Here is a 17871-nt window from a genome sequence, read left to right as displayed (position 1 = left end):
AAGAGCAACTCGAAAAGAGATCTAAGAGCATGCCTGAAGCGTGTGAAGATAACACTGCTTCACTTGAATGTTTGCCAAATGCAGATGTTTTCTTAATGGAGGCCAGAGCCTCTTCGCCCGAGTCCGTTTCATCAGTCAATGAGCTGAGTCTTCTGGCACCTGATTCTCCAGTACCCCATTTTAGGCCTTTGTCCCCTCTCCCACCACCCTTTATTCCAGTGATGTGCAGTCCTGTGTTCCTCACATCGGAATCAGAGGAAAGGCCATTGACTCCAATGATTTCCAATAAGAGGCCATTTGGACAGCCAGTATCCCCAGGCAGTGACTATAGTAGTGAAAGGTCTGTCTCACCTCAGTGGTTAACATTTGACATAGATAACAGAGCATTATCACCCGAGTCTGTCATTTTAGAAACAACTTATTTACCATCTGATGATCTGTGTGGGACTCCTGAAACCTATGAGATTAAGTCATCGGAATCTTTAGAGTCCCTCCATTCGTCCAGCCAATTTCAGACAGACTCCCCTGTCCCACAGTTCACGCAGTTCACCTCTGCACATTTTACATCATGCAAATTTCGTTCACCTCAGTCAAAACACTTATATTTTGAAGAGAACACATCTCCAGGATCCTCATTCTCAATGAAAGAGCATCAACCACTGTTGCTCGATTCTCCTGTACCTGCATTCAGTACCATCATTCTAGACGCAACTCATCTATTTTCATCAAATGGATCCAGCTCTTCAGAGTCTGGATGCTCAGAACTAGAGCATAGTTCAGGTTCTTTAGTGTCTTTTGATCCTGAGGAGAGAGTTTCCTCACCTTCTTCAGGGTTATCAGCTGAAACAGATTTGCCTCTGTTTGATTCCAAGCTCTTTGATTACAGTCCAACACCCGAAAACATACTTCCTGTGTCAGTGGAGGTAATATCAGAAAGTGATGATGAGTGGATTAGGATTTCTCTCAATGAAAGTGCACTTTTATCAGGCTCAGAGACCAGTTGCAGACCAATGACACCACAGTCAAAAGAGTTAGACATGGATGCACATCAATCCAATCACTCAGTAGTGCCAGAATCTGGTCCATCAGATACGAACCATGCTGACAAATATTATTCACTTAAGCAAATGCAAGCAAAGATTATTGTGGAAGAACCACATCCTAAAAGTTTGGAGCTAAAACTTGAAACAGCTAATGTGAAGAAAGCAAACCTAGACTCCCTGAAACGTGAAGATGCTAACCCTGAGAGGTATGACAATACAAATGAGTCTCAAATACTAACGGCTGATAGTTATCAGGAGCCAAAAGAACATTTGCATTGTTTGCTAAAAGCAGGAAAATCACAAGAAAACAGGTCCAGTTCTCAAAAACAAAGGATTGAAAACATTAAAAAGAAAGGTACAGATAGAAATGATAAGGAAGAGATATTTACTAAAACATCTGATCTATATTCACCATCTCTATCTCCATCACCGGAGCTTGTATCTGAGAACCTTGGTTTTTTACTGCCAATTTCTAAAGACATGTATGAAGGTCAGCAGTTGCCTGGAAAGGCCTCAGCTTTGGAACTACAGCAACAATCTTCCCCGCTAGCTCACAGTTCAGCTGTGAAGGCAGATCAGTGGAAATTCATCTCTCACATTCACGATCCTCAATATGTGACGAAAACCACTGTAACCAAAACAAGCAGGCTTCCATTTCCAAAGGAATGTCATGCAAGTGAGTCAGAAGAGAGTGTTACAGTACTGAGCCAGAGATCCTTCCCAACTGATTCTGGAGAAGAGTGTGGACTGACAACGTCAGACAGACCACAAGATAAATCAAGACTAGATTCCTCTCAGTCTGGTACTGTTGAAGATGGTCAGCAAGCCTCAACAGCTGATTCACCCATTTATCAATACATACCTTTACTCTCTGCGCCCCTTCCAGTTCCTCTCAGAACTGTGTCGCCAGAGTGCTTTCCGTCAGATCCAGGACTAGAGACTGATTTAGATGGTTCTGTGCATTTGGAGTGCCGGGACTCGTCACCTGCTTCCATGTCGACCGTAAGCATAAACAGGGCTCTGTCTCCTGACTCACCAGTTCCCCGTTTTGAGTATTATTTACCAGAGTCTGGGTTAGGGTCTACATCAAACTGGTTTTCATCATCGAAGAAAGTTTCTTCAGAGTGTAAATCCGATTTGTTTGCACCCCTGTTTATTGAAAGCAAAACTGCATCCACTGACTCCGGGGATGAAAACAGCTTGCTGTCACCAGACTCACCCATTCCAGATTTTGAACTGGAAGGCCACCTACAAAACCCATCTGTTTCATATGCCTCAGATCTAGACTGGACATCCTCCTCTCTAGCTGTGTGCAGTGAGCAGAGAGCATCATCCCCTGATTCACTGCTTTCCAAAGGTGATTGCGGTGTTGATTCACCAATACCAGATTTCAGTGCAGGGCTTGTTGAATTTGTTTCTATTAATAAGCAACAATCGTCCATATCAGGGATTACAGATGTTGATCATACAAAATCAGACTTCATTTCAGTTGATTCTCAGCAGAGGTCTGAGTCACCAGAATCACGAGTATTTGAGAGCCTACACAAACAACTTGATCATGTTGTCAATAAGGGTCAACCTTTAAAAGTAACAAAAGTACCAGTTTATAAACTAGTTTACGATGCTGAACTTTGGAAACTTATTTCTCAAATACGGGATCCTCACTATGTTGGGGAGACATTTTTCAGTAAAACTGGGGGTTTGAAGTTTGTTGGAACCAGAACTGAGTGTCTCTCTAATGATTCTGATTTTTCTAAAAGAGAGCCCCCTGCCTTACTGAGGGTAGACACTGCAGATTTAAAGAGTACGGGACTGGAAGACAGAGAGGGAGCCTCTCAGTTAGAGAGCAGACCTCCATCTGCCAAAGAACTTCTGTCAAGAGTGGATTACAGTTCAGTTTGTTTGCAGCCTTTGAAAGGCGTGTACAGAGATTTGGAAATTCCCCAGAGATTCAGAGACCCTGACAACTTTTCTCAGACTAACCCATCTTCACAGGACTTAACTGTGTCGGATGAGAAAACTAAATTATACTTGTTCAGTAATTTCACTGAAAACAGACCTGCATCACCATGCTCAGCTATTTCTCTTGATGAAAATAGCCCAGTAACACCAGACTCACCGTTTCTGGACTTCCAACCAGTTCAGTCAGAATTTATTAGAGATGGCTGTGGATTCGAGTCAGAGCCTGCAGCATTAGATGTTGTAATAAATCAGAGAAGAGATTCACCTGAGTCTGCTTGTTTTGCTGATATAGAATATAGGGATGACTCAGATACATCTGACCTTGATGAGTACCGACCACAATCACCTGACTCTGTTTCATCTTATGGTGCACAAGAAAAAAATTCACAAAAATCCCCTTGTATCATTGGCAGAGAATTTGAACGGTTTCCCTCATTTCTTGGGTTTTGTGCAGGTTTTCCTAAACCAGTTCCATTTGATGTTGACGATGCTTCTTCAGTAAAATTTTCACCCAACAGTGGAAAGTTGTCAAGCACTCTGCATTCTTTGAAACCTGAAATGAAAGACATACCATTGTTGGCTGACTCTGAATCAAAAGGATTAATAAATGAATTCAAAGGTCTGCCATTAGATGCTCCTTTTGCAGAATTTCGTAAGGTGGCAACAGACTCCAAAAGAACGTGTTCGAAAGATCAATTTCCTTCCTCACAGTCAGATTTAAAAGTAGAACAAAAATATATGACATTGTTAAAGAATCATCCCTCTAACATTTCAGACCTTGCAGATTTGCACCTTTCAGATGTGTCTTTGGATCTGCTTTTGGACAACAGAGCTGCTACAAAAGACGAACTCAGAGCTCTTTCCCCTGACTCTCCTGTACCTCAGTTCACAGCAGGTCTACAAGAGTCCTTCTTATCACACTCTGCATCAAGGTCCACTTCAACTGAATCTTTGTTTTCAGGCTCTGAAATGGAATTATCTTTCTTATTGTCGATGGAAGACCGACCCCAATCACCAGATTCCTTACCTTCAAACACTAGATTCAGGAATCTTTCTCCTGATTCTCCAGTCCTCGACTTCAGGCCACATTTGCTACCTGCTGAAAGTGACCTCAGTGGTCACAGGTCATGCTCACCAGAGTTGGATTTTTCAGATTCAGAACATGTTCCTTTGATTTCAGACATATTTATGTTTGAGGACAGAGCAGAATCCTGCCAATCTGGCCTGTCGGGTTTGGAATGTAGAGCTTTGTTCTTGGACTCCCCCATTCCTTACTGCCCCATGCCTTTACATTTTGAAGGACCGGTAAAAGTCCGATCCACATCACCAGAATCTCTGCTTTCTGAAGAAGATTTAGACCATTCCGATTTGTCTTTAGAATGGCTTTTTGACAACAGAGCTTCATCTCCTGATTCAGCTGCTACAAAAGACGAACTCAGAGCTCTTTCCCCTGACTCTCCTGTACCTCAGTTCACAGCAGGTCTACAAGAGTCCTTCTTATCACACTCTGCATCAAGGTCCACTTCAACTGAATCTTTGTTTTCAGGCTCTGAAATGGAATTATCTTTCTTATTGTCGATGGAAGATAGACCCCAATCACCAGATTCCTTACCTTCAAACACTAGATTCAGGAATCTTTCTCCTGATTCTCCAGTCCTCGACTTCAGGCCACATTTGCTACCTGCTGAAAGTGACCTCAGTGGTCACAGGTCATGCTCACCAGAGTTGGATTTTTCAGATTCAGAACATGTTCCTTTGATTTCAGACATATTTATGTTTGAGGACAGAGCAGAATCCTGCCAATCTGGCCTGTCGGGTTTGGAATGTAGAGCTTTGTTCTTGGACTCCCCCATTCCTTACTACCCCATGCCTTTACATTTTGAAGGACCGGTAAAAGTCCGATCCACATCACCAGAATCTCTGCTTTCTGAAGAAGATTTAGACCATTCCGATTTGTCTTTAGAATGGCTTTTTGACAACAGAGCTTCATCTCCTGATTCAGCTGCTACAAAAGACGAACTCAGAGCTCTTTCCCCTGACTCTCCTGTACCTCAGTTCACAGCAGGTCTACAAGAGTCCTTCTTATCACACTCTGCATCAAGGTCCACTTCAACTGAATCTTTGTTTTCAGGCTCTGAAATGGAATTATCTTTCTTATTGTCGATGGAAGACCGACCCCAATCACCAGATTCCTTACCTTCAAACACTAGATTCAGGAATCTTTCTCCTGATTCTCCAGTCCTCGACTTCAGGCCACATTTGCTACCTGCTGAAAGTGACCTCAGTGGTCACAGGTCATGCTCACCAGAGTTGGATTTTTCAGATTCAGAACATGTTCCTTTGATTTCAGACATATTTATGTTTGAGGACAGAGCAGAATCCTGCCAATCTGGCCTGTCGGGTTTGGAATGTAGAGCTTTGTTCTTGGACTCCCCCATTCCTTACTACCCCATGCCTTTACATTTTGAAGGACCGGTAAAAGTCCGATCCACATCACCAGAATCTCTGCTTTCTGAAGAAGATTTAGACCATTCCGATTTGTCTTTAGAATGGCTTTTTGACAACAGAGCTTCATCTCCTGATTCAGCTGCTACAAAAGACGAACTCAGAGCTCTTTCCCCTGACTCTCCTGTACCTCAGTTCACAGCAGGTCTACAAGAGTCCTTCTTATCACACTCTGCATCAAGGTCCACTTCAACTGAATCTTTGTTTTCAGGCTCTGAAATGGAATTATCTTTCTTATTGTCGATGGAAGACCGACCCCAATCACCAGATTCCTTACCTTCAAACACTAGATTCAGGAATCTTTCTCCTGATTCTCCAGTCCTCGACTTCAGGCCACATTTGCTACCTGCTGAAAGTGACCTCAGTGGTCACAGGTCATGCTCACCAGAGTTGGATTTTTCAGATTCAGAACATGTTCCTTTGATTTCAGACATATTTATGTTTGAGGACAGAGCAGAATCCTGCCAATCTGGCCTGTCGGGTTTGGAATGTAGAGCTTTGTTCTTGGACTCCCCCATTCCTTACTACCCCATGCCTTTACATTTTGAAGGACCGGTAAAAGTCCGATCCACATCACCAGAATCTCTGCTTTCTGAAGAAGATTTAGACCATTCCGATTTGTCTTTAGAATGGCTTTTTGACAACAGAGCTTCATCTCCTGATTCAGCTGCTACAAAAGACGAACTCAGAGCTCTTTCCCCTGACTCTCCTGTACCTCAGTTCACAGCAGGTCTACAAGAGTCCTTCTTATCACACTCTGCATCAAGGTCCACTTCAACTGAATCTTTGTTTTCAGGCTCTGAAATGGAATTATCTTTCTTATTGTCGATGGAAGACCGACCCCAATCACCAGATTCCTTACCTTCAAACACTAGATTCAGGAATCTTTCTCCTGATTCTCCAGTCCTCGACTTCAGGCCACATTTGCTACCTGCTGAAAGTGACCTCAGTGGTCACAGGTCATGCTCACCAGAGTTGGATTTTTCAGATTCAGAACATGTTCCTTTGATTTCAGACATATTTATGTTTGAGGACAGAGCAGAATCCTGCCAATCTGGCCTGTCGGGTTTGGAATGTAGAGCTTTGTTCTTGGACTCCCCCATTCCTTACTACCCCATGCCTTTACATTTTGAAGGACCGGTAAAAGTCCGATCCACATCACCAGAATCTCTGCTTTCTGAAGAAGATTTAGACCATTCCGATTTGTCTTTAGAATGGCTTTTTGACAACAGAGCTTCATCTCCTGATTCAGCTGCTACAAAAGACGAACTCAGAGCTCTTTCCCCTGACTCTCCTGTACCTCAGTTCACAGCAGGTCTACAAGAGTTCTTCTTATCACAATCTGCATCAAGGTCCACTTCAACTGAATCTTTGTTTTCAGGCTCTGAAATGGAATTATCTTTCTTATTGTCGATGGAAGATAGACCCCAATCACCAGATTCCTTATCTTCAAACACTAGATTCAAGAATCTTTCTCCTGATTCTCCAGTCCTCGACTTCAGGCTACATATGTTACGTGCTGAAAGTGACCTTTGGTCTCACAGGTCATGCTCACCAGTGGATGCCCTGCTACTCACCGGCCATGCTTCACACGCGTTTACTGAAAGTAGACCTTCTTCTCCTGAGTCTTTCCTTTCAGTCCAACAATACCCTGATTCTCCTTTACCTGACTTTGTGCAACCACTGTTTGGAAACTCCGTAAGTACTTTTGAAAGTTGGTCAGTATCATCTGAGTCAGCATGTTCAGATATTGAATGCACTGTTCTTAGTCTGGCACCAGGCTTTAATGATAGCAGACCCTCATCACCAGACTCAGGAGCAGATGCAGATAAATACAACACCGTTTTACCTTTCTCACCAATTCCTCGGTTAATAGCAGCAGAGTCTGAACATGATTTTATAAATTTGTGGTATAGATCACCTTCCATTGAATCTCTTGAATCAGATGTTGAGTATTCTTTAAGTAGGTCTTCAATGTCCTTGAAATCTCGTGTTGCTGATAGGCCAGATTCACCTAGATCAGATGGATTGAAAGAGAGAGTAGTCCAAGAAAGACGACTCTCTGTACATTCTATAGCAGAATGCATAACCATGTCACCTGTGACATTAAAGGTACTTGAAAATATCAGGTCAGTATCTCCAGAATCAATTCCGTCTTTAAGCAAAAATACAACCCTATCTCCAGATTCACCGCTGCCAGGGTTTGTCCAGAATGTCTATAAGACTGATTCCCCCGAGAGGTACTATAAAAGTAGTTCCACAGAGTCCACAATACAGCTGTCAGATTGTGATGATTTATCTCAGTCTTTAGTTCCTTACTGTGGAGATCAGAGATCAGTATCACCAGATTGTGATGAACCAGTTGCTGCCAAATCACAGACAAAAGAAACAAGTTATAGCACTGTTATGCCATTACCAAATGATTCTTTCTCAGGTGATGACTCAGCGGCTACTGTCGCAGAGCACTTTCTATCAGGTGATGCTCGGAAGCTGATATCCCAAGTATGTGACCCTCAGTATGCAGGAGAAACCTTCAACAGAAAAACCAGAATTATGCAGATCTATGACAGCAGACTCGAGTTTCAGAGGAATGTTCTACATTATGAACAAAATAACAATGCAAGACGTAAAGAGGACAACACTGCCACAGTCACAGTAACCAGTAGTATACAGATGCCTGAGCCACGTCCACCAATGATTGAAGACAACTTAGACTCAGAAGCAGTTCTTTATAGGCAAGATATACACTCATTGGAAGTTCTTGATCTTAACATGGAGATTGACAACATTTTGGTGGACCCATCAGTAAACACCACTGACCATCTTTGTAGATCTACATCACCTTTCCCCACCACACCAGAATCAGATACAAGTAACAATAAAATGAATTTGGAATCAGGTGATGTTGAATTTCCTTCATCATCTACATCCTCTGCCCTTTCTGAATCTGAAGATTTGAATGAGAGGAAGAGGTCATCGTCACTTCAGTCACTGCTTGAGTATACACCAATGTCATTAGAAATAAGCATCATTCTGGATGAAGAAAGAGGATCATCTCCAAACTCTTTGTCTGAGTTCAACGAGAACAGGTCACTCTCTCCAGACTCTCCTGTCCCTCAGTTTGTACCAGAACTAGTGGAATACTCTTCTATACCTCTGTCATCATCACTAGAATCACTGCGTTCAGATTTAGAAGATGAGCCCTTAGTCACAATGTCAACATTTGCTGAGATTGACAGACCATCTTCCCCTGAATCCATATCATCTGTCATTAAATTCCAAAGACTCCTACCAGACTCACCTGTGCCCACATTCACGTGGGGTTCTTCTTGTTTTATGGATGGAACTTCAAATGACATGTCGTCCTCATCAGTTTCACTGTCATCAGATTCTAAATTCATTGCTTTCCCAACTGATTGCTGGATCAATGATAGTCCAAGACCTCCAAGTCCTGAAAGCGTTGAATCTGAACAAGATCTTGACTTTAGCCATGATAGTTCTGATAAGTTAGTAGGTCTGGTACCCTGTCATGAGAGAAGAGAATATTTTAGCTCTGACTGGCAACATATCAAGGAGTCACAACTGAAAAACTTACCAGAGGACTATTCACTAGCAGAGACCAAAGATCTCTCTAGGATTCAAACCACTAGTTTTGAGGAGGACAGAAAACAAGAGTCATCACCACATAACTGTGTAAAGGAAGAGAGGATCCTAGATGTCAGTCTTGGACAACTGAAGAAAAACCCAGCTTCTCGAATGGTAAGAATGAAAGCATAAATCTTTAGCTATCACTGACTGGATTTGTAAAACTTAACACTTAAAAACAGAATGGTTAAATCCCAGGAAATGTCCTGATAAACTAATACACCAGATGGCTTCTACTATACAATTCATTTGGCATGTGTGTTTTGGACTTAAAACACGATGTGCACCTCTTTGTTTCTGAATGGAACACCTGTTACATACATGTAAAGCTTGCATGTTCCTCCACCTTGAGCATGGGACTCTAAACCTGTGTGATGGTGTTCGAAAAAGGGAATTAGTGTGACACTAATCTAGAAGAATGCTGTAGTCCTTCCTAAAGTGCTCTGATAACTGCCATCAACTCAACACGATTATTTCACTTCCAGGCTACTTCTGGGGAAACAGACTTTCAAACAGAGGATGATTGGCAAAGCGTCCTGTTGTCTGCTAGAACGCCAACACCAGTTCTCTTCCCGCTGGACCACGCTTTGTATTGCACTCACCGAACTGTCACTCCAGTTTTACCAACAAATGTGGGGGCTCTGAGATACCCAGAGTGGGGGCTGTCCCTAGAGGAAGCACAGGCAACTAAGGTTTTTTCACCCGAATCAGCTCAGTCTTTGCTAACATTAGATGAAATATTTACAGAACATCAAAATCTAGAGGTTTGTGACTGGATTCCAACTTTGGTGGATGAAGTAAGTTCAGTTTCTCCACAGTTTAGAGACTCCAATTTGGCTCAGGTTGATACACGCACTATGAGTCATTGGGAAACTTTTGAAGATTTAGAGTTTTCTCCAGGCTTCAAAATGGAGTTTGAGACGACACTCCCTCAGTTTGAACCCAATCAACCAAGAATCTCTCTGAAGGAACAAAGGAAAAGATCTCAGTCTCCTCAACAATCTGACTCAGACTTGGAGTTCTATGAATGCAGGCAGGATTTCTCTGAACCAGATGAAATGAAGTTGGAGCCCGCCATTGCCTATCATGTCTTTGAACCAGCATCCCCAACACCAAAGAAGAATCCTGATCCCAGCTCTGTGAAATCAAGCTTTCAAGCTATTTCCCAGTTTGAGGGTTACAAAAGCTTCTCTGGCAGTAAACCCATTGATGAACGTCTTTATGGTTCAGAGGGCTCATGGGAGTCTCCCACAGAGGGGGGGCTGCCCCTGTGTGAGGAGCTTCCTTCTAGGGATCAGGCGGGGTTTTATGATGATGCTGATGACGACTTCTTTGAAAGGGTAAGCGGTTAAGCATGAGCTTGTTCCTGCTCTGGCTCCTAACTCGCCTTGTTTGCAGTTAAAAATTGAGTCAATCTATTCAAGACAGGAGAAAGTAAAAAACACTTTCTTGACAAAACAGTGATGAGTTTTTGATTTTCTGCATGAGCCCTTAAACTTCAAAGGAAAGCCTGGAATATTGGAAGCTTAAAACTAAAGTCTGTAGTGTTGTGGCTGCTGTGTAAGTTCCTCTGTTTCAAAGTACTGACAAGATTTCTAAATATCTCTAGAAGATTTTAACAGCAACGTTTTCTTTACTAAATCTTGAGTCAAGCATGTTGTCATTCCCAGCTGTGAGTGAAATATTCTCTGATTCTTGGAGGATTTTTTAAAGCCTGAGTATCCGGTTGATCCACACTAATCCAAGGGCCAGCCGGATGAAAGACAGACAGTCATCCTCAGTCCAAGAAACCAGACCAGAAAAAAGGTTCAGTGCACTGTCTAGTGGGTCTAGATGACCCCACTCCCAATGGTAAAGTGCCTAGGATAGACCAAGGGTTACATGAACAAAAAGACATTATCTGATAGAAAAATAAATCAGTCATTTCCTCTTTAGGTACTAGAATTTTGCTCGTCTTCTTTTACCAAATGGTCCCTTTTGATTGCAGGATCCCCAAATATTTGACACACTGGCTGTGATTTCAGCATGCGTGTCTTTGTTCTTCTTACTGTTGTGTTCCTTTACTTTGTGTTCTCTTGATCTCACATCACTTTAGGTTGTATAATTGGATTTTGATGCCTTCTCACTAAACACTGGCAGATGAGTTTGTAAAATATTCAAACATGAAAGTGAGGTCAAGAGAAAAGCTGCATGCAGGAGTCTCAGTGTGGGTCAGAGGTCAATGTGGAATATTTTGTTCCCATCTTGGTTGTGTGCCGTCTCCCAGGAGATAGCAGAAGAGCTGTTGTCTGACAGCTCAGAGGAGGAAGTGCTGACCACCAGGGTGGTCCGTCGCAGAGTAATTATTCAGGTAAAACTCCAGCTGTGGAGGCAGAGTGACTGGCATGCTTTAGTTTGTGGCTCCTTAGATTCCCTCCAGATTAACCACACCTCCTCAGAGCAAAAAGTAAAGATGCACTTCTGGGAAAATGTTGTTTATACTGCCAAAGGTATTTTCTCCCTCATCCATCTCCCGTCGGAATGATTATGGGGTTAAGTCTAAAACCTGCCAGCCTTGGGGTGGACACTGTCCCACTGGGCCACTGTGCTCTCATTACGTCCACTATCACAGGCGTGTCAAGTCGTACCTGTAGGTCACAGACTGAACAGAGAAGGAGAAGCTGCTCTCGTGAGTTTTACGTGTTCCAGGCTGATGTTGTGGTTGGATGCTGCCTGTGCAGCAGGTCATATATGTTCCATACGTGTCTGTGGAATAACTATGTGAAAGCTGGACTGGGCGGGTTCAGCAGTTGAAATCCTGACAGAAGTCAGTAACTTTCTGCGTCTCCAGAGCCCCAAATGCTTGATGGGAGCTTTGAGAGGCTGGCGCCTTCAGTCCCATCTGAAGGAACTCTGAGCGGCTAAGGACCATTAGAAGCCATGAGAGAACAGAGAGATGACTTTTACTGTCCACGAAGACACGGACGAGCCAGTCGGCCGAGGAAGAGCACGACTAAACTGCAGCAGAGGATGAAGGCCGTGTCAGCCGCCGTCAGTGACTCGGCCTGCAGCGTGGATGTCACGTTCAACATGTTCTTAGGAGTCTGTGGATGTCCAGCTAAGACTTTTGGCAGGACAGTCTGTTAGAAAACTGCACTTTGATGCTCTGACGTGACCTGTTTTACTGCAGCCAAACATCCTTTGAGAATAGTCGCTCATCACTAATATCACCAGGAATGACAAAATGAGTTTGGACATTTTTAAACACTTAAGAAGAAGAAAGGACCGTTTCTGAACTCCACCAATTCATTTCTTTCTTTTCCCTTCTGTCTTTACCTTTTGCCTCTTCAGCCTCATCTTTGTAAAGAGTTTAGAACGGGTACAGAAATGACAGAGAGGGAAGCAGCATGTGGATGGAACACTTTGGTTCTGTTACAAACCAGCAGGCTTCAGATCCACTCGGAGCTTTTGACACTAAGACAGATAGGCGGTCTTCATCCTGACGGAGTCCTTTGAGAGAACATCAGAGGTCTGATCCTTCATTCCATGTGAATTTCAGGGGGATGACCTGCCAGACATTCCACCACAGACCGTCACAGAGGAGAAGTACACGGACGAACACGGCAACATGGTCGTCAAGAAGGTAAGCCTCAGCGCCGACGTTGGCGTCCCTCCCTCCTCGTTTTTCCTCATGAGGCCGAAGCTCTCCAGACAAAACCCTTCTTCGTTTTCTCCTGTCAGATCACACGGAAGGTGATCCGTAAGTACGTATCCCCGGACGGCCTGGAGACGCAGGAAGTGACCATGGAGGGCTCCCAGCAGGAGGCGCTGCAGATGGAGGAGGGAGACGCTTTGTCCCGGGTGGTGAAGAGGACAGTGATCCACAGTAAAGGAGAGCAAAAGGAGGTGAAAGCTGCTCCGTTGTCTGTTTTCACCCCTTAAACCTTTCTGGAGTTGATCCTGAAATTCACAGCAGAGGGAACCCCCCCCACCCCACCCCACCCCACCACCCCACCCCCAAAGACCCACAGAGTCCTCTGACAAAGACTACAAAGGATAGAAGTTTGGACTTTGACAAACTAGTCCTGATACTGAAGGCAGCAGTCACAGAGTGTCTGAGTCACCAGTGGATCTGATGCTACATAGTGTGTGAACCTGGTTTCATACCGGGGACTTGTTCACGTCCAGTGCATGTCCGCTGCACCACAGCAGGCCAACGTCTTTATCCTACAGCAGAGTGAGGGATGCTGAGTCTAAGGCTGTCAGAGGACCAGAGGACCAAAGAGGAGAGGAGGAAGACATGAAGGTAGCTGCTGGTAGAAGATGCAGAGGACAGACGGAGGAAGCTGATTGGCTGAGGAGACCCTGAAGGGAAACCAGGAAGAAGATAGAATCTGATAGGAAACAAAGATCTGACAATGTAAATCTGTGAACTGAATGCAGACGTGGCACAGAGAAGGTTGATCCTTCTACAGCCAATCAGGGTGCAGAACTCGATGCACTGTAAAAAAAACAAGGGTAGAGGTAAAACATGATCACCGACAAACAACACCGCGAGTATGAAAACCTCCGACCCTGCAGAGTCAAGAGTTTCAACAGGATTTCTTCATTTCTGTTTATTGGTTTCTGTAACAGATCTGAACTCTGTCTGTTGGTTATGATTCTACTATTTACACGACACTGAAGAGATTATCAAATGATCCAAGTGGTTCCTGAATGTCTTCCAGCTGACCTGTGGCTCAGCCAAAGCATCGGAGTTTGAGGCGGAGCCTGTCCAGGGCCGAAAGGTCAGCAAGGTCATCAAGACGACGGTGGTGAGAGGGGAGAGGACGGAGAAGCAGAGCGGAGACCCCCTACTGTCTGCAGATCTTCCTTCTGCAAGAGAGGACTTCCAGAAGGTCAGTGGGTCTGCATGAATGCGGATGCTGCCTAAAGCTCAGGGTCAGAACAGGCCTAAAGGTCAAAGGTGAAGCTGCTGGTCCTCTCTTCCTCCTAATCTGTGTCTCCTGCCTCCTTCTGTCCGATGCAGGCTTTGGGTTATGCTGGAGGCTTGGGGAAGGTTCTTCTGCCTCATGTGCTAGAGAACGAGAGCGTCCAGAGCGACGGCTCGGTGCTCAAAAGGTCGGCCTGCATGGAGTGAAAAGCTTTGAAGGCGTGGCTTGATTTCCCTTTCTCCTCCAGAGTTTGAAGCCCCTCCTCTCAAACGCTTGGCTTTTCTTCCTGCTGGTCTTTAGCAGCTTCAGGGAGTTCTGGGCCTTGGTGCTGTCGGTTTGGAGCCTTTCTTCTGTCCGCCGTTGGAACCTGCACGGCGTTTCATGAACGCCCTGAGGCCGTGGATGGCCGACAGGCCGCAGGCTTTAAACACGCCTGCTGCTGAGGAGCTCTGAAGCAAGGCGTCTGTCAATGTCATCAATCCGTCAGCTTTTTTCATTGATCTGACGTCTTCAAACGCCAAACAAGGAAATGTTTACAGGTCAAAGGATGACCGTCAGAAACCATCAAACAGCAGCAGAGCAGAGCTTTTTAGAAACAGACTGAAACCCCCCCCCTGAGCTTCCTCTTGGTACCTCCAGGAGAAGCTGACCGGCTGACCCGAGGCGCCGGGTTGGGGGGGTACGGAGAGACAGGCTCAGAGAGGCACGGCGGTCCACCACTGCTCCAAAACCAAGAGAAGAATCCACAGGCAGACAGAAGGGGGGGGTCCTTTCACCCGCTCTGACCAGAACCCGAGCAGCAGGTTCTGAACCAGAACCTGGCTGAGTCCAAAACACAGAGAGAGAGTAGTGAGAGCATAGATGAGACGACCCCGTCATGTCTGACTGTTTCCATTTTCAGTCATGTTTGACTTTCTCATTTTCTTCATGAATCAAAACGATTCCGATCCGTCGTGACTCCAATCAAAACTGGGTTTCTGCTGTTTCTCACATTTTCTCATGATGGACGACAGTCATGAAGTTTTTCTTTAGTATTTCTTCATTCAAACTGAGGTGAACTGTGACACGCCAGCTACAAATGGGCGGGGCCAAAGTCGCCCTGCCCCGCCCCTTCTCTGTTTCCAGTGGATGAAATATTCATGAACGGCTGACAGTGGACGGGAGGGGGCAGATATGTCCTTTGGTGGTTGGGGGGGGTCAAAGCTGTCCAGACAGGAAATGAAGTCTTTGGTAGTGATGTCATCGTCATGGAGAATTGTGTTTGGAGAAAGTAGGAAGAGGTGGGAGCTGAAATCCTGGGGGGGTCAGGGGGTGCTGCTGAAGACGGTTGGAGTCCACCAGATGACTGACAGACAGTAGATTCTTTGGAACAGGCGCTTCCCTGCCCTTTTCTGCCCCAACTGGAGGCCTGAAGGGCTTTTGACAGGCCTGTGCACCCAAAGGTGCCGAGTTCTGACACTGATGGTGGACAGAAGCCCAACGTCACAGTTCTGACACATGGACACAGCAGGAAGCAAACCTGCAACCTTCCAGTCAGACGTCAGCAGCTCTGCTTCTGTCCAAAGGAGTCTCTTTTTTGAAAGAGCCCTTAGCCAATCGCTGCCTCACTACGACCTGCTGTAGATGCATCCAAGCAGCCAATCAGATCAGGGTTCATTCAATCGTTGTGCTGTGAAGTGGTTGTGTGTTTTTCTGATGTCGGTTTCAGAGTTCTTGTCCCACGTGACACGTCCTGTTCTTGTGTCCCTGCAGAAGCCGGATGCATAAGTCTCACACCCAGAAGAGGACGGTGGTGAGGGACGCACACGGGACGCACCTGCACCTGGAACGCCTGGAAGACACCCCAGAGGCCCTGGAGCCGGACGCCCTGCAGCAGCACCTGAACACGCTGCTGCGACGCTACTGTCAGGACGCACAGGAGGACGATGAAGAGCGCCGGGAGGAGGAGGAGGAGGAGGGGACAGACTGAACAGCTTCTCCTACTGGTCCTTTCCTGAAATCCGGCTCCTCTGATCCTAATAGACCAGAAAGACTCCCCCTTCTGGTCTGACTGATCATTACAACCACACCGTTGTCTTTACTTCTGGATGAAAGAGAAACAAAAGCAGAAATTCTTCAGCAAAGACTCTTCAGCTGCTCGGACGGTGACCAAAGAAAGCATCTGTTGATCCTGGCGTTTGGGACAAAGACATGAATCTCATGGAAAAGCAGCTTCCTTTGCCTTCTGCATGAGCTCCTTCTTGCTTGTAAAGTTTGTACATAGAGAGAAATGCTGGGACTGGATAGTGGGGGGGGCATTTAACTTATTAGCCCACCTGATGTTGCTGTTCCTGCACCAACCTAGCTGCAGGAAGACCGACAGACCCACCAGAGACATGAAAGTGTGATTTGATGTAGATGATGGACCCGTGTCCTTCACATCATTGTGTCGGTGCTGCCGCCTCTGCATGTGTAAATACGGTGTGTCTGACCTTTTCACCTCAGTTTCCACGCGTGTGCACGTCCATGAAGCCTTCCAGAGGTCCGCACTGCTGGATCTTTGTGTCTGCAAATGCTTTAAGAACCGCATAAAAGCTGGAGGCCGCCTGAGCGCGTCCAGAGCTTCACCAAAGCGGCGTTCCCGCATCAGCAGCTTCCTTTAGCAGGACGGCAGCTCATACCTACCAAAAACCACCACTAGGTGGCAGCATCGCTCACAAAAACCTTTACTTACATTTCAAAGGCCAACAGCAAAGTCACAAACACTCAAATCACTTCCAAACACCAAACTAGAAACTCATCAGGGGCTCCTCCCCGGTCACCATAGCAACCACTGGAGAGATGAGATCATGGGAAGGTTCTCTGCCCGGGTAGCTGTAAAAATGGAACACATTTGTCTTTCAAAGTGGACTGTGATACATTTTTTCTGCCTTGTAAACCACTAAAGTCCAACTAGGTCTCCTGAGGAACCAGAAAGAACCTTTACTGTAGTGAAGTAGCTCACCCCTCCTTCTGAGTGCAGGTGAGGGATTTGAACACCGTCGTTTTTTCACACATGAAGACGTTTCTATGGGAGTTTGAATCCATGAAAGGCGTCTGCTTAGGTTGTGTGTTTAACCACACTTGTAGTAGAAGGTGATGTGTTGGAGCTGTGGTCCGGTCCGGTCCGGTCTGGTCTGGTCTAGTCTGGTCTGGTCCAGTCCGGTCCAGTCCGGTCCGGTCCGTGTGCTCACAGTATTTGTTGAGATCAAATATAACCCGTCTCTGATTTTTGTTTTTCCACGTTTTGTTTGGGTTGAACAGATCTTCTTCACTTCCTCATACGATTCCCATCCATCCTTTGTTTCCAGCCGTCGGTGACCCGTGGACAGTCCAGCTGAGGATTGTGGGTAGTTGACTGTGTGGTAAAGTCTTCCTGCTCAGTTGCAGCGTGTTTTTTCTGAAAGCTGGCTGTGAGGAAGGGTTTGGTGTCCGTTCAGTGTGATTTAATAAAAGAATAAAATTCCAGTGTGACATCCAGACGCCGCCGGTGGTTTGATTGGAAACACTCAGAAATGTGGTCACATGACCAGAGCAGAGACGTCTGCAGGTTTGATTCCATCAAGTTAGCACAAAAACCCAACGAGGAAAAGCAGCTGCAGCGTGGAATGAAGAAGAAAGCTGTTCATGTGGAACCAAAGCGCCATGACTCTTTGTTTACGGGGGGGCCACGCACATCAACACCCACCCTTTTCACACTGCAGGACTGTGTTCCGGTCCGGCGTCTGAACACAGCGACGGCGGCTTCACCCTATGACAACCAGAGACGGGGTAGGGGGGGGTGT

General features: G+C 45.5%; 1 protein-coding gene across 50 annotated transcripts in view; it reads left to right on the top strand.

The window, feature by feature from the left end:
• ank2b (ankyrin 2b, neuronal) overlaps positions 1 to 17566 on the top strand; it is a 181815-nt gene extending 164249 nt beyond the window's left edge. For 45 of the 50 annotated variants that reach the window (XM_078936521.1, XM_078936557.1, XM_078936537.1 and 42 more), the window contains 5 exons: positions 12694 to 12777; positions 12876 to 13040; positions 13862 to 14032; positions 14164 to 14255; positions 15821 to 17566. In XM_078936521.1, the coding sequence (XP_078792647.1) occupies positions 12694 to 12777; positions 12876 to 13040; positions 13862 to 14032; positions 14164 to 14255; positions 15821 to 16037 (729 nt within the window). In that variant the 3' untranslated portion in view covers positions 16038 to 17566. The remainder of the gene's footprint in view (positions 1 to 12693; positions 12778 to 12875; positions 13041 to 13861; positions 14033 to 14163; positions 14256 to 15820) is intronic. The other 5 variants (XM_078936559.1, XM_078936558.1, XM_078936544.1 and 2 more) reach the window with 2 other exon arrangements.
• Positions 17567 to 17871: the final 305 nt, after the last annotated feature.

Source organism: Oryzias latipes, chromosome 18 (genome assembly GCF_053564925.1).
Source record: "Oryzias latipes strain Hd-rR chromosome 18, Olatipes_Hd-rR_3.1".
NCBI lineage: Eukaryota > Metazoa > Chordata > Actinopteri > Beloniformes > Adrianichthyidae > Oryzias > Oryzias latipes.
The sequence above is the reverse complement of the archived record's forward strand: the minus strand, read 5'-3'. Positions and strand labels throughout refer to the sequence as shown.